This window comes from Capsicum annuum, chromosome 3 (assembly GCF_002878395.1).
Source record: "Capsicum annuum cultivar UCD-10X-F1 chromosome 3, UCD10Xv1.1, whole genome shotgun sequence".
Classification (NCBI taxonomy): domain Eukaryota; kingdom Viridiplantae; phylum Streptophyta; class Magnoliopsida; order Solanales; family Solanaceae; genus Capsicum; species Capsicum annuum.
In genome coordinates this window covers 268,937,429-268,953,336 of record NC_061113.1, presented here as the reverse complement: position 1 = coordinate 268,953,336, position 15,908 = coordinate 268,937,429, and the positions used below count along the sequence as shown (strand labels likewise).

Sequence of the window (15,908 nt, the reverse complement as noted above, 5' to 3'; positions counted from 1 at the left end):
AGCTCATTGGCTTTGATACCATGTTAGTTGATGCACTGCACAGCTCTCAACAATGGTATTTAGAAGAAGATTCTAGAAGTAGTAGGAGGAGAAGGGAGATTGAGTAGAATGAAATGTGTAAAGTATTTTTCTATTCTTCAATGTAACAGTACATCAGTATATATATACAGACTGTCAGAGTCAGTTAGTGCTAGCCTACCACATCAGTTAACTACTCCTAACAACTTGTAACTAACTTGAACTAATTAAGTTAAGCTACAAACTATTAACAACTAGCTATTAGCTATGTGATCCCTGTCTCAACAGGCAGGCCCTAGCGGCGCTGTCCCTGCCAAGGCCGCGAGCACTAACATAATTGCACAGCCCGCTCCATCAAAAAGAGCATGCGAGACTTAAAAATGGATATTCACACTCGGGTTCATAGCTTACTAAGTTACGATCAAAGAGTTTTGTGAAGGTAGGAGTATTCAAATTAGATTATTGATGATGTGTCGCGTTTCAAAAAGGCATAGGCCATCCAATGCTTTAACATGAAAGACATTTTGATCCAATTCATTCTTGTTAGGACCGAAACAATCAGGTGTCATGCGGAAGCTAGTAAAACAAACCTCGAAAGACGCCAAATAAGAAACAAACGAGAAATACACCAAAAGAGACACAATAATTTAATGCGGTTCGGTCAATTGACCTATATCTACAAAAGGAGATGAGTAATCCACTATATAAAAGAGAGTACAAACTGTCAAGAGAGATGAGCAATCCACTATATAAAAGAGAGTACAAACTGTCAAGAGAGACAACCTCACACAATTCACTCAAAATAAAAGAGGCTCACACAAGTGATCACGCAACACTTGTCTCACAAAGTCCCCCAAAACAAAACTCTCAAACCTCTAGAACTACATTGTGGATGCTACAAAACTAGAAGAAAGGAGTCTCTATTTATAGAGTCTATAACCTTTCCTACAAGAATAAGGATTAGCCAAATATGGAGAATATGTTTTCCTTTTCCTAAAAGGAAAACTTAATTATGGTAAGAAAGTGAGGACAAACACCAACAATTCTTGGGGTCAAGATGAACCCCCTTCCGCCCCTCTAGCTCTGCCCCCGTCATGACCCAACTCAACAAAGCATTCTCCGTTGGCATGGCAAGTCTAATATTTCGGTTATATCTAACAATAACTTAACTAACTGCCAACTTTTTTAGGCAAAGTTTCATTCTTTCAACTCAATAAGCAAATCGGCATTGGTGAACGTTTCCATATACCTCAGTTTCAAGTTTTGAATGCTATTTGATAGGCCAATGGGGTGGGTGGCCTGTCTTTTAATATTTTGGTTGCATTTGGTAGAGCATCTCCTTCTTTCCTGAAATAGTAGACATCCAGTTTTATGCATTTCCTTTTTGGCTGCCAAACTTCAACAGTCACCAAAGCAAAAACAACACCATTTTGCTTGGCCTTTTCTGCATTAAAAAAGCACAACAACTAATCTAATCTACAAGATCAACTACCAATCTAACTCGAAAACTACTGCTAAGTATTCTTGGTGGGATCCATTTTGTTGAACAGCTTATTGTTATATATATATAAAGCACACATACTTTTGTATCATCCATATTCCTTGGGCAATGACTTATTTAACTGAAGAATGTAGCAGGTACTAAGTGGACTAGTCGAAGGGCCTGCAAGAATGAACGATTTGTAGATGACGGGTTATTTAAGGTGGAGAAGCAGGGCACATGTTCGATTACTCGGGTTTCTATACTCTGAGAATTTTGCATGTGCCCTCGCCCTCCAGATTAAACCCCCGCCAATAATGGAATTCAAATCTTAACAGCAATGCAGGTAAGTCATCATTAATTTACTGTAGCAATCAGTTTTTTTTTCAAATACATGAAATAATTAGATACATAATTTAAACATCAGCTGATGACCACTTTTAAGTGACCTTTAAATAGCTTCTTGGATAATGTCTATATAAATAGAATATGAAGAACACATTTTAGGAACTCTGGTCCATTTCCATGAAATTATTGGCTATGAGGTCGTCTTTCCAAGAACTGAAGCGACTGAATCCACATAAACCAGTAAACAGGTGTAGAGTTTTTGCTTCAGTCCATCAACTCTGATCATGAGCACACTGTTGTCGTCTGAGCTTAAGGTACTCCTTACCTTGTCCAACCATTCATTTGCATGCTTAAGCTGTGACAATGTGAAAGCTATTTGAGTTTTTGACTCCGTTTGGCGTGGTACACTTACTTTCGTTTTTTGTTCCTGCTTGTTCTGCCAAAAGCCAACTTCAAGTGATCCCTCCAAGAATTTGAGAAACCAAGACTGTATTTCATTTAACAGAAGCTCTCTTAGTTCCGTGATGTCTTTGGAACCGTCTCCTTTTGCCCACTCTAGCTTTTCAGCCTCAGAAAGTTCCATAGAAGGCTTCAAAGACTTGCTTGTAGTTTTACTGTTCAAGAAACTTGTCATCTTCCCTTCTTTTAACTTGTCTTGAACTGATAATTTGGTAGAAAACTTATCTGGAGTTGGCTCTTTTGTTTTAGCACTGGGTCGTTCAACGAGATCGTTGAGCATGAAAAATTTGGAGAGAGATGTATGGGGACTTTCTGGTGATGCTGAGGTGCACAGTTCAGCAAACATTCTGGATAAGAGAAAAAATGAAATACAAGAAAAGAATCAAAGATGTAATCGAGGAGTTGTTTGCCTTAAACAACTCTTTTGACCAGTAGAATAAATGCTTAATGGCTGAACCACAAGATGCTGATTCCAAAATTGTACCTGAGGCAATGAAGTAGATTTGCTGCTTCCTTTGCTTCTTCTTGAGCTTCTGCTGCAACTAAAGAAGCTAATATTCCCCTTCTAAGTATCCCCTTATTATATGGACAATAATGAGAATTAGAAATACATTTGAATCATTTTGCCTCTCTAATTAGTTCTGCTGACCTCCATACGTTTTCAACTATTCTTTTTCACGCTACCTTAAAAACCAGTCTATCCAGAAGGAGAATGACTACTTTTCTAACAGCCCTCAGTGTTAGACCATTAGATCATAATGCTAAAGTGGTGATTAATGGGTCTTGATATTAACAAAGGTGTAGCATTGGACTGTTCAAATGGTATTTAAAGAAACGAATATACCTTCCCGGGCTTTGCAAGGTTGGTTGGTAGCGAGGACCAGGGCATGTATGCTTCTGAAGATTGACTGTTTTCTCTGACAATTGCTTGTTTGCCTGTTGTGAGTTTCAACGTTGAAAATCTTGGAGTTTTCAAATGCTTACTTATGCCTGGGTTTAGTGCAAATGCATCAGAGTGACTGCAGGAAGGAGTTATAGACCGTGTCTGAAATCAACCGAGCAGAAACTTTTCTCAGCAAGCTCATAAGAGAATTCGGTTTCAATAAAACTTGCCCTGAATACATTCACGTCCAAGTCCCTTATATTTTCCTTTTTAACCAGTGAGTGCATTTTTGATGTGATGGTGTTCAGAATTAACATTTGGAATGTTTAGAAAGACATGCAAACTGTTTCAGGAGAAGCATGCATATATCATATTTCCGTTCTCCCCTTTTATAGCGGTGTTATTGAAAGAACTGCACAATTTTTGTTCCCACAGCATATATTAGGGCTTACAATTAATTTACATAAACAGCTTCACTGGACCTTGGGAAACTTGACAATCACATTTGTAGCCAAAGAACAAATGGAGATGAAAAAAGTTTGGAAAATCGGATAGCTGATACTTGGATATGAACTATTAGCGAGTTACACAAATGAATAATCTGTGATGCAGAATCATACCTGACCTTTAAGCTCACGTTGTTTCTCTTTCAGAGGTACGATCTTTTTACCAGCTCCACGGCTCTCATTCTCAATGTCTTTTGCATCAGTACCTTGACCGAGCCCTCCAATCTTTGTGTTAGAGGTGAATACTCCACTCATGTACCTGGAAGCAACAACCATCTTTTGCTCTTTGATAATAAATCTGTTCTTTGTGTTCTCTTTGTTCAATTCAGGTGATTCATTTAATTTTGAACCAGTAATATCATCCTGATCATTTCGAACAGTGACCTCAGATGGTTCCAACATTTGCATTAAATCCTTCGGGTTACCTACAAATGGATGTCGCCCTGGAAGTGGCCTCACCGCTACTAAAACTGGAACTGGAGTTCCAGGCTCCATTCTTTCAACATAAAAGAACTGGCCAAGTTGCAATTTGTTGTTCAGAATAAGCTCATTCTCCTCTTTAGACAGTGCAACATAAGTTGAATGAGAAGAATCCGAGACTTTAATAAAGAAACCGTGGTTTGGCCATAGTTCTGATCCATTCAAGGCTGGGACAATGCTGATCACTTGTAAAAGGACCGATCTATATTCCCCACGAACTTTTTTGTTGGAATTCATATTCTGGAGAAGCTTAATCAGTACTCCTGGTACGAGGGATGCCATTTTGTTTTGCTCCCAGTTACGCTAAAACATAAGATAATGCATGTTAATTCTTACATATCATATAACAATCTATAAATCCTTACAATATCTAATATTCCTTCCAGTTTATTTTACGTACCAGTGTTTATCTTTTCGACAGGTCGAGTTAAACAAAGAAAGATTTTGCACATACCAAAAGAATAACATGCGGTCTAAACCATGTCATTGCATTTCCATGGACAAAATGGTAAGTCTAAAGTAAAAGGATTTTCAAATATAGAAAGGTGTAATTCTTTTTTCTTGAACACACTGAAACAGTAAAGAATGTACATAAAATGGAAAAGAGTGTACCATATTTCTTAATAGAGCATAAACTGCAGTGTGTTCAAGTGGTTTGGTGGAGTTCTTACCTATGTATGTAAAGTATGAGCAACACAAGGCATAAACTTAACACAAATTACTTCCAATGGCATATAAGACCTATACTTTAAGCTTTCAAGCTCTCCAGTAGCACAAGAATCTCTGAGTCAGAATCCGACGCTTGAACGATGTGGAAGCCAAGCCAAGAAGCAATTTTTATATATTCCCATTGCAGGTTTACTTGGCTTATAAGCTAAGATGTCATCTTTCTGCTTCTGTTCCACAGTTCTATGGGGCCCATTCCATTATCTGGTCTGACTTCAAATGACCCTTATGTCCTCATCCTGAATATGATGTACTTGGACTTTCAAGGGTAATCTGATCAGTTTGCTCTAAGATGTTGTGCAGGTAGCAGGACCATTTCCAGGAAGAGGAGGTGTAGCCATTTTAAGAGGTAAGAAAAGTTTGGATTTTGATTTAGCAGTTGTATGTAGGACTTTCGAAAATGACATTTAAAATTACTTTTATATCTGAGCTTCAGCTTGGAGAGTTTTTTTTTTTTCCTAAAATAAATGTGATGTCCAGGCCAGCTTGTGCACACCTCGACTAATTCCACTGCCTGCTACCTCCCATCAGCAGAAGCACCAGGTAACTCTAGCCACCAAGGCTTGGATAGTCAACTTATAAAGTACCTTTCTTAAAAGACTAGATTTCTGTTTTGCATACTTGCGATAAGTATCAATTCAGTCACTCTCCTCAATCAATAACAATCTAAAAGCCAAACTTTATTCTTGTTTACAGTAAAAAGTTTTGCTAAACTGCTTGTATTAATTTACATTTACTTCTAAGATTACTGAATATGCATCAATGTAATGAAGTAGTTTATAAGGACAATATTTTGACTGAATTTCCCATATTCAAGAAAATGCCAGGGCTTCTGTTTCTGCGCGAACTAAGTTAGCATATAGACCATCAAGATGGGAAGCCATGAGTTTGTCATGGCTTCCATATTCTGCTATTGTGCCTTCCTTCACAACAGCAATCACACTAGCTTCTCTAATTGTGGAAAGCCGGTGAGCTACCACAACTGTGGTAGCCCTCTTGGAAATCTTCCTGAGTGCATCTTGAACATGCTTCTCGGATTCCAAGTCCAATGCACTGCTAGCTTCATCCAGTAGCAGCAACTTTGACTTCTTTAGTGTGGCTCTTGCAATTGCTATCCGCTGTTTCTGGCCACCTGATAACTGAACACCGCTCTGACCAACCTGTGAAATAGTCATCAACAATGCCAAACTCTAACGATAAGTAAAGTCATGCCACATTATTAAAATGAAAAATATATATATGTCGTAATGGAGAGGCTTACCTCTGTTTCATATCCTTGAGGAAGCCCACTGATAAATTTATGAATGTGAGCTTCCTTTGATGCTTCTTCAATTTCAGCCCATGAAGCATTAGGCTTGCCAAATGCAATATTCTCTCTAATGGTGCCAGCGAATAAGGCCGGCTCTTGACTGACCAGGGCTGTCTGCCTTCTCAACCATTTCAAATTTAGCTCCCTCAGATCAACCCCTTCCATTAGTACTCTCCCTTGTGTTGGGTCGTAGAACCTCTGTATCATCCATATCACTGTTGACTTGCCAGATCCACTTGCTCCAACCAATGCTACCATTGTCCCACCTCTGATCTTAAGAGTAAAGTTCCTCAACACTATGACATCTGGTCTTGATGGATATGCAAACGTGACCATCTTAAATTCTATATCAAATGGCTTCGATATTTCAATCTCCTTTCCTTTTAGATGGTCATTGCCTATTGAAGGCCTACGGTTAATGATCTCAAGAACAGCAGGTATTGCAGTTGAAGCCATAGAAGTATCTGGGGCAAGGCCTGCAAGTTGTCCTACAGCAAATGAGCTTAGTACAAGTATTAGGAAAATCTTATATACGTCGCCGAAATTGGTATAGCCTTGCTTTACCAAGTATGCTCCAAACCAGAGAGTCAGAGTATATGCTCCATACATTGCACCTTGAGAAAGGCCTAGTGCTAGACCAAGCATTTGTGACCTTCTGACCGATGTTCGTTTGGGCTCAGATAAAGCTTGTTCAAATGATTTAACTATTTGCTCCTGAGTTGAGAATGTTGCCACAGTTCTTATATTTGACACAGCACCTGCAGCTATACTGCTTGCTTTAGCATAAGAGCTGTTGTCTAGTTTCCCTCCTACATTTATAATCAAAGTAAGGTAGCTTGCTCCTAGAGTAAATGGCGTGACAGCAGTGGCCAAAAGAGCTAATCTCCATTCAAGCTTGAATGACACACCGAGTCCAACAGCTGCTGAGCTCAGGCCCATTAGCAGGACAGAGAACCTATCACCAAGAACAGACCTGAAACTGACACAATCAACAGAAAGCCTTGACACTAGAACTCCAGTAGAATTCTCGTCAAGATCAAACCAACCAGGTTCTTGTTTGAGTATAGATTTAAACAAGAAACTTCTAACTCTCATGGTGAGCATGGTACCAGCCCAACCACAGAAGCCTTGCTGGCCTACCATAGCGATTATACACCCGAATCCAAGACCAACTAGTATCAAGCAGAGGTATCCAACTTCCCTTTTCAACCTTGACATGTCTGTATAAAAATAAACTTTAAGTGCTTGCCCTAAAACTAAGGGATAGAGGGAGAGAATTGCACCTGCAACCATACCCATAATTAGCCCTACTAATAGCATTATCAGCTCCGGTCGCTGAAGGTTCCATAATTCTGAGAAGAGATAGCTCTTCATCTTTGCTTGCTCTCCTTCATCCTCTTCTCTATGGCTTCCTTCTTGCATAGATTCCAGGTACTTTGATCTTGAGATTTCATATACACTTTTTACTCTTGCCACATCATAATTTGATTTCTCATAGGCCGAAAATTCATTTTCATTTGGAACATCTCCTTTTGACATTGGTTTTGGGACTGCTTCTGAAGCAAGCTTGATTAGGCCAAAATATGCCCCAGACCTTTCCATTAGCTGATCATGGTTACCTGTCTCAACAACTGAACCTCGATCAAGAACGACTATAGTGTGAGCATTTCTTACTGTTGCTAACCTATGGGCAATCACTAACGTGGTTCTGCCCTTGGAGATCTTGTCAATGGCCCGTTGTACAATGGCTTCAGACTCGGGGTCTAAGGCACTTGTTGGCTCGTCTAAAAGAAGAATTTTTGGGTCCTTAATCATTGCTCGAGCAAGAGCAATCCGCTGCTTTTGTCCTCCAGAGAGTTGGGTTCCTCGGTCTCCAACCTGTACAGGAACTAAAGTCTAGAAGTACCCTTTTAATATGCATATGGTTATCTCGTTAGATCTATTTTTTGGAATAATGCAATATGTTATGACTATCTTGTTAGATTGTAATGACAGGTTGAATATGTAACTGATAATCCATATACTGCACCTGTGTCTCATAGCCTTCTGGAAGCCTAGAGATAAAGCTGTGAGCATTTGCCGCAACACAAGCAGCCATCGCCTCTTTCTTGGTAGCATTTTCTTTTCCCATCAGCACGTTTTCAAGTATGCTTGTCCCAAATAATATTGGTTCTTGACCAACCATACCTATCTGAGTCCTCAGCCACTTCACTTGCAATTTTCTTACATCATGACCATCCAAGGTAATAAGACCTGCCAGATGATTTCAATTTGACTCATCATTCATAAATATCTCTCCTCCAATATCCAAAATGTTCATTTCACAGGTCTAGTTTCTATATAATAAAGATTCGTATGCTTACCCTGATCAGGATCATAAAACCTTTCTATAAGAGCAAAAATTGTTGACTTTCCACCTCCACTGATGCCCACTAATGCTAATGTCCTAGAAGCTGGAACAACTAAGTTAAGAGACTGGAGAATCTGGACAGTTGGACGAGCCGGATATGCAAAGGTAACACACTTAAACTCAATCTTCCCTCTTATGGTTGACAACCTCCTTCCCTCTGGACTGTAGGGATCTATCTCTGGCACTCTGTCTATTACTTCGAATACCCTGGTAGCTGCAACGGTTCCTTGTGCAAACTGAGCAAAATAAGATAGGGATAGAGCCAAGCCCCTGCACAAATAGACACTTAATTTGCTTAGGCCAGAGATATGTTGCCAATTGGAAAAATTTCACTAGTTCTAGTTACGTCAATTGGTAAACTATTATCATCCCGTAAACAAGATAGTTGTCGATATGCTGAATTCTCCTGCAATACATTGATGAGGCTGTTAAATTTTTGCTTCCTTGAAAGTTTGAGACCTTTATGATCCTCAAGTTTCATTTAACTAATTCACGTTGATTAGATCTTTAAGTCTTCTTCTGCTTGAGGGAAGATAGGGGGAAAGATGACAGATAATTTACCTGCCCCCTACGTTAACACCAAAAAAACAAGCAATGGCTGCACCACCTGAAAGCTCTCCCTTTGCTACAAGGATTGAACCATACCAGAAAGCCAATGCCCATGTCGCATAAGTAACTAAATAAATAACTCCAATTCCTGATCCTTTAGCAAACCCAACCTTCACCCCCAAACGTCCTGATTTCTCCAGAGAATCCACATATTTTGCATCTAAATAGTCCTCTGCTACAAAAGCAGTTACGGTCCTAATTGAACTCATTGCTTGCTCGGCAATGCTGCCAGCCTTTCTATACGATTCCTTTACAAAAGCAAAAAAACGAAACTCAGTATGCAGTTTAAACTGAACTAAGTAGAGAAATATTAACTCATGCTTCTTTGTGAAATCATTTGACTAGGAACGACGTTCTGATACATTTATTTCAGAACTCTTAAAATAACAAGGAAATGTTTAGTTTGATGGAGAAAATGTCACATTAGTTATAGCTGATTCTGGAAACTTGTAAAGGCTTTACGAAAGAAATTTCAATAGAATGCTGTGAAACAATTTAGGACAGACGAAACAGAAAGATTGTCATATAAATTGGGACAGAAGGAATTACGATGAGTTGCATTGCATGCTTCTCACCTCTTCTTTAAGTGTGAGTCCAACATAGATGGCTTTATAAGCAAGGCCACAGAACATTGACAGTGGTGTTACTGCAAAAACTGCCAGGGAAACCTTCCATGATCGTCTAAAACCAACTGCGTAGCCATTGATGAAAGTGAAGATGTGGTGAACAAAATGTGCCATCTGCATGAGGAACAACATTACACAGGATGACAGAGACAGTTATATGCATAATGCTGACATCTCTAGTTTGAGAAAAAGACATTAAAACTGAATATGATATCTGACCAAATTACTACTGTCTTGAAGAACATTTTAAACCACAGTAAACTAAGATAATTGATCATTACTTCAAAACATAATGTGGCAATATTGATTATGCTGGAGTTGTCGATATTAGATGTGTAAAATTACTCTTATCTTATAAGGTTTTTATTGAGCTGGAGTTGTCGAGATTTTATTCTTGAATCATATTAGGAGAAAACGTACGTGTAAACAAAAAATAAAACTAGCTATATTGCATATTTCCTTTTCTTTTATAGTATAGAGTTAACATTACGTTAAAAAAAAAAAAAAAAAAAAAAAAAGAGGGGGCCGGGGGCAGTTTGGTGCACAAAGAATCCCGCATGGAGCAGGTCTGGGAAAGGGACGCACCCCAAAGGATGTGATGTAGATAGTTTATCCTAATACAAGCATTAGTGGTTGCTTGCATGGTTTGAATGTGTGACCTATAGCTCACCACGAAGACAACTTTATTGTTGCTTCAAGGCCCCCTTCCAATAAATAAATAATATGAAAACAATAAATAAACATGAGACGTGAAGGATGAACTCTTAATATGAAAACCTTAAATAAACATGACAAATTATTTTTCACTCATCTTTAGATTCAGTTTAGTATTATTACTGTGCAATTCCAGTGGAATAAATAAGAGACAATTTTTTTCGTAATAGATTCACATAATATGAAAACACTAAATAAACGTGACAAATAGACTCATAATATGAAAACAATAAATAAATATGATAATACACATGACAAATAGCCTCACAATATGAAAACACTAAATAAATATGACAATCCACGTGAAAAAAGAAAATAATAAATAAACATGACAATAGGCTGACAAATAGACTAACGCACCTACTATAAATTACACAAGCATTCTGCTCAAAATTGTTCAGGCTTGTTTAGCCAGAATATCTTTTCTTCTTCTTTAATTTCTTGTTTTTGCAATGTATAATAGGAGCGGGAATGGTAGACAAAAGATTGAAATGAAGTTGATTGACTCTAAGGAAGCACGCAATGTTACTTGAAAAAAAGTTTGTTCAAGAAAGCAGATGAGTTTTCAACTCAGACCGGAGCAGATGTTGGGGTTATGCTCCTTTCACCAAGGGGGAAACTACATTACTATAGCTCCACAAGTATAGAAAAAATAGCGAATAAATTTCTTGAATTGATACTAGACAATAGCCAGTGTGATCATGCTGATTGGGCAAATCCAATGTCATTGAGGCATTTGAAGATCTTTGCAGAGAGGTAGAAGCATTGAAAATCATGCACCTGGCTCAGAAATATCGACAGATAAACACAGGTTGGAGCAGATGATGGAAATCAAGCTGCGGTTGGACAAACTTAAAAAAGAAAGAAAAGGTGATATTCCGGCTGCTGCCCCGAGCCAGAAGACGAGGATAGTTCTTGAACTCAAAATTATCATGGCGGTGGTAATTGGAGTTCTTGAATATTGAGTTGTGTTTGGAGGAAAGTTTACCAGCTATCGAGTCTTTTGATATGAGCAATTCTTGTATTGTTATTAAGTCAGTTTTTTCATTTGTCTCATCTTTAGAGCCTTTAATGATGATTTGTGTTATCAGATTTATAAATCAATCAAAATCTTTTTATTGAACTAGTAAACAGCGTAAGTGATAGTGATTGTGACCCAATGCGTTAACTGGAAATGACATTTTATGATTACGATTTTATGAAGTTAACTTGCGAATAGATCAATACACAGCTTATTCTCTACATAAATTGAAGACTTATCAGTTAGTAATACGCAAAAAAATGTACCTTTTCTCCCATTACTTCTTGGATTTGTGCCACATCGCTCGAAATTCTATGCATAATTTCACCAGTATTCAGTTCCGTGTCAAAAAATCCTACGTCCTGTCGCAAAACAGCTCTTAGATACTTAGTTCTTATTCTGTGAGCTGATCTTTCTCCCACCAATCTCCAGCAAGTTGTCTCTGGCATTATAAGATGATAAAGTGTCAACTGTTGATTGCTTTCTTTCATACTCTAAAATCCAGACTAAGATGAGAATGTCTAAATACCTAAGTATGCTCCAATCATGACTATCGCGGATAGTCCAGTCATAAGCACACACACCTGAAGGATGTATCAACAGTTAGCACTTACGTCTACTTAGGATAGTAGTACTCATGAATTCTTCTCTTTTTACTGCTCGCGGGGTGGAAGGGTAAGGGGTTATTAACTGAGAGCTTTGGAAGCATACAATAAAAGTCTTTTAAGTATATATTACCGTTCCCACATCCTTTATCATCTGGTCTTTGTCTTTGTCCAGGGCGATTTTGTTTACGAAATTACCAAAAAGATAAGAATACCAAGGAAGCGATCCTCCATTTATTAGAGCCCCAATACAACCCAACAGCAATAGTACTATATCCAGCTTGGTTGAGTATTTGAACAAGCTTAGTAATCCAACTTGCTTAGGAGCTGGCGTGTCATCTTCTTCATCATGTATTGCGTGGTTCTTGTCAGTATCATCGTACAAATCATTTCCATACAGATGGAGATTTGATTGTCTAGAATGTTGGACGTGGTGGCTCTGCTCCTCATAAACATGATCAACACATTTCACGTCACAATCTGATGTATCGGTGTTGAAGCTATGTCCCATCTGATTGATGTGTCCATAATGACCTCTTACGATGCCATGATTATGAGCATCTGACCTGCAACGTTATTTGCTATGATTAGAAAATCTGTATACATGCAAATTGATGCTGTGAAACCAATTTGACCTGTTGTGCTTGCTTAAGAAATAATATAGTGAAGTATTCATAGTTTGCTCTCTCTAACATCTGATGTTTTTGATGAGATGTTCACACAATTAATCATATATCATAGCGTTTAGATGCCTTATGCTTAGCCATGTTCAAAAAGAACCAGGCCCGCACATGAGGGGCATGTTGAAGGCATATATAATATAATTGAGTAAGTAAAAGTTTGCTCTCTATAAAAATTTTAGCTTTTAGACAACATGGTCACGCAATTTAACAGTTTGTTGATGACATGGGTCAGTATCTCACCTGTCAACCTGGAAATGACTTTCAACATCTTCTATTCTGTCATAATCTATTGACTGGAGCTCGTCTTTCACGGCCAAAGGACCACTTTTTCCAGCACTAGTTCCTTCTGTGATAGTTGTCAATCTTGGAGATTTGCGGGGCTTTCCCTTATGTTCGCGAGAGACATGACTCCTCGAGGTATAAGAATTCTCATTAGCCCTGGAATCAAAACTTTGAAGCTCAAGCCTTCCAGACGGCTGGAGGCCAGAATAAGAATGATCATAAGATGGATTAATGAAGTTTTGAAAAACACCATCAGTCCTTCTCGATAAGTAATAATCGTTGGCTGATCTCCTGAAAATCCTACTGTCATTTGCTGCTGAAGTGAAAGAGGCATCAGTTGCTGTCCATGGACTTAGTGCTGCACTAAGGTCACGATTATCACGCCATCCTGTTGTATCAAACTGCCAAGAAAGCTCCCCTTGCCATGACCTGTCACAGTGACAGATTCAGAAACTTCAACAAAGTGATTCAAAAAGAAATATACAACAAAACAACACATGATGTCCATCCTGTAGCACTTCTCCAATCAACTGCATACATACAAAAGAAACTTTGCTTTTAGCCTATTTGCATTGTCCTTCTTTCAAAGGGGATCCAATTGAACTTCTTTCAATACACTTCGCTGCGTATACGCGACTGACCTGTCATTATCAGAGGCAAAAGGACTAGCAGGTGTAGGATTGCGTGCACGGTTCAAGTTGTATGAGCTAGACATCGACATTGAAAATGATGAGGAGGGTTGCTGTGACACCACCACTGGTGTAGTATGTCGTCTTTGCCTAGTCGTGGAAGACGAAAACTCGGAATGAGCCATTTGGAATACTGTCGTTGATGATGAAACTTTTGTTTATTGTGGTTTTGTTCAAGTTATACTTTGGTAGACATAGAGAAATATGAACATAAAAGGATCTAATTTACAGCTTTCTTAGCAGTTGTTCCTAGGATGAATATGCTTTGAACAAAAAAAGGCTTTGGTTTCTCCAAGACCAACAGTAAGTTAAAGGCATTGCTTCCTCCAATGCCTTTGTGTTTGTCAAATTTTGTGAAGTTAAGTGACTCAGGACAATATTATGATTGAGAAATTGTCATTTCTTTTATTAAATAAAGTTGATGACTGTTGACTGCTCTCATAATCTATATAGAAAAGAAAAAAAAAACATGATGTCATATAGCTAGCAAACTTAGTTTTAGTTAGTGACATTTGGTAGGCCGGCTTTTAGTTTATGGGATATGCTGACCAGCCGGCATGAGAATGGATTGCGCTCTTGACAATGGGCAGATGTTTATCGAACATAATTGGTGAAGCAAAAAATTTTAGTATTAAGGATGTTGAAACTTTAAATATATATTTATAAAAAGATATTTATAATTTATTAGAAGATATAATATTGTACATATCATTTTCGCTCTATGTGTTCAACTTATCACCTTTCGCTATATGTGATTACGCCACTCGGTGAAGGCCAGATGTAGATTTAGGATTTTAATTTTATCTATCCGTTTAAGATTCTTATGCTCATAGAAGATACGAGTTCAAAACTTAATATTTATAGTAGTTTTCTTGATTTTCACACATAGGTTCATCCTTGCTAAAGGTACACCCGTTGTCTATTTGCTCGAGGCAAATATATGAATCTTTTAAGAGAAATATTTGCATAGAAAAATTATTTATGGGCACATAACGTTTACATCAAATTGTATCAATATATCATGATTAAGTGATTTGATGAGGTGCGAATGTGTTAACTTATCACTAAGTAGTCATAGTCTATGAGCAAATACATATCATGCATCTATTAGATCGGTGTAAATATGAAGTAAGTTTGTTCCAAATATACAAGTATTATTTATTTTGACAAACTGTGATTTGTTGCATGGTCTTTTTGGTTTATTTAACATTTTAACTCCGGAATTAGTGAACTTAACGTCTTTTGTTTGTTATTTTTGTCTTTTATTTGTTTTCCCCTTGTTCTTATCTGTCTTGTCCTTTGAAATGACACAACCTATGATGCCATCTGAAAGAAGACGTTGTTTCTCTTTTTGTAACTCCCTTCTTGTAACTAAATCATAGAAACGTCTCGTAGAAATGGCACATAAGGCTACATAGAATAAATTCTCTGTGATTTGGTCCTTCTCCAAACTCTCTGTATAAAAAAGTTTTAGTGCACTAGGTCTCTGTGATTCGGCCCTCCTACAAACTCAGCACATAAAAAAACTTTAGTGCCCCGGGTTTCTGTGATTCAGCCCTTCTCCAAACTCTGCGACGAAAGCTTTAGTGAACCGAGTTGGGCTTCTTGGTAACTAAACCAATTATATGGTCATTTTTTTCTCAATGCGTCAGGGCGTCCCTCTAGAAAAAGTCAACCAAACGATAAAACAAATTGCATTCGGACAACAAAATATGATTATGTTAGTATCGTCATGCATGTCCGTTGGCACAAATCAAACATCATGTATCTATTAAATTAGCATTAAATTTGGCAATCTTCTTCACTGGAGGGGGGGGGGGGGGGGGGGGGGGGGGTTGGGGGGCGGTGGTTACTATTTTCTAATGCTCCATTCCCAGACATGCTTCGATTATTTTATCGAGTACTTGGTACTTTCGCTAGCACAAGTATAGAGTAACTCTGTCAACTAAAGCTAATATTTGCCTCAGCTTTTATGCAGATTTGCACAGAATATCCACGGGGGGCTAGCCGTCGAACCAACAACATTGTGTCAACTCTGTCATGGATCTTACAAGAGTAAA

General features: G+C 38.1%; 2 protein-coding genes and 1 long non-coding RNA gene across 3 annotated transcripts; 1 reads left to right on the top strand and 2 right to left on the bottom strand.

Moving 5' to 3' along the window:
• Positions 1-1,829: 1,829 nt before the first annotated feature.
• LOC107861688 lies at positions 1,830-5,000 on the bottom strand. The gene is made up of 5 exons (XM_016707004.2): positions 4,846-5,000; positions 3,809-4,477; positions 3,150-3,350; positions 2,790-2,881; positions 1,830-2,652 (listed from the first exon to the last, which is right to left on the bottom strand). The coding sequence occupies exons 2-5, from the start codon at positions 4,454-4,456 to the stop codon at positions 2,037-2,039; spliced, it is 1,557 nt and encodes a 518-aa protein (XP_016562490.2). The 5' UTR covers positions 4,457-4,477; positions 4,846-5,000; the 3' UTR covers positions 1,830-2,036.
• A 115-nt stretch (positions 5,001-5,115) lies between these two features.
• On the top strand, positions 5,116-11,694 carry LOC107861689. Its single transcript, XR_007054007.1, has 5 exons — positions 5,116-5,249; positions 5,381-5,443; positions 8,252-8,452; positions 8,582-8,724; positions 11,032-11,694. It is a non-coding gene; the product is annotated as an uncharacterized LOC107861689 (long non-coding RNA).
• LOC107861687 (ABC transporter B family member 19) lies at positions 5,453-14,251 on the bottom strand. Its single transcript, XM_016707003.2, has 11 exons — positions 13,801-14,251; positions 13,118-13,588; positions 12,328-12,760; positions 12,119-12,173; positions 11,856-12,031; positions 9,804-9,968; positions 9,181-9,476; positions 8,573-8,889; positions 8,239-8,462; positions 6,162-8,087; positions 5,453-6,060 (listed from the first exon to the last, which is right to left on the bottom strand). The coding sequence occupies exons 1-11, from the start codon at positions 13,971-13,973 to the stop codon at positions 5,713-5,715; spliced, it is 4,584 nt and encodes a 1,527-aa protein (XP_016562489.2). The 5' UTR covers positions 13,974-14,251; the 3' UTR covers positions 5,453-5,712.
• Between the last annotated feature and the right edge of the window lie 1,657 nt (positions 14,252-15,908).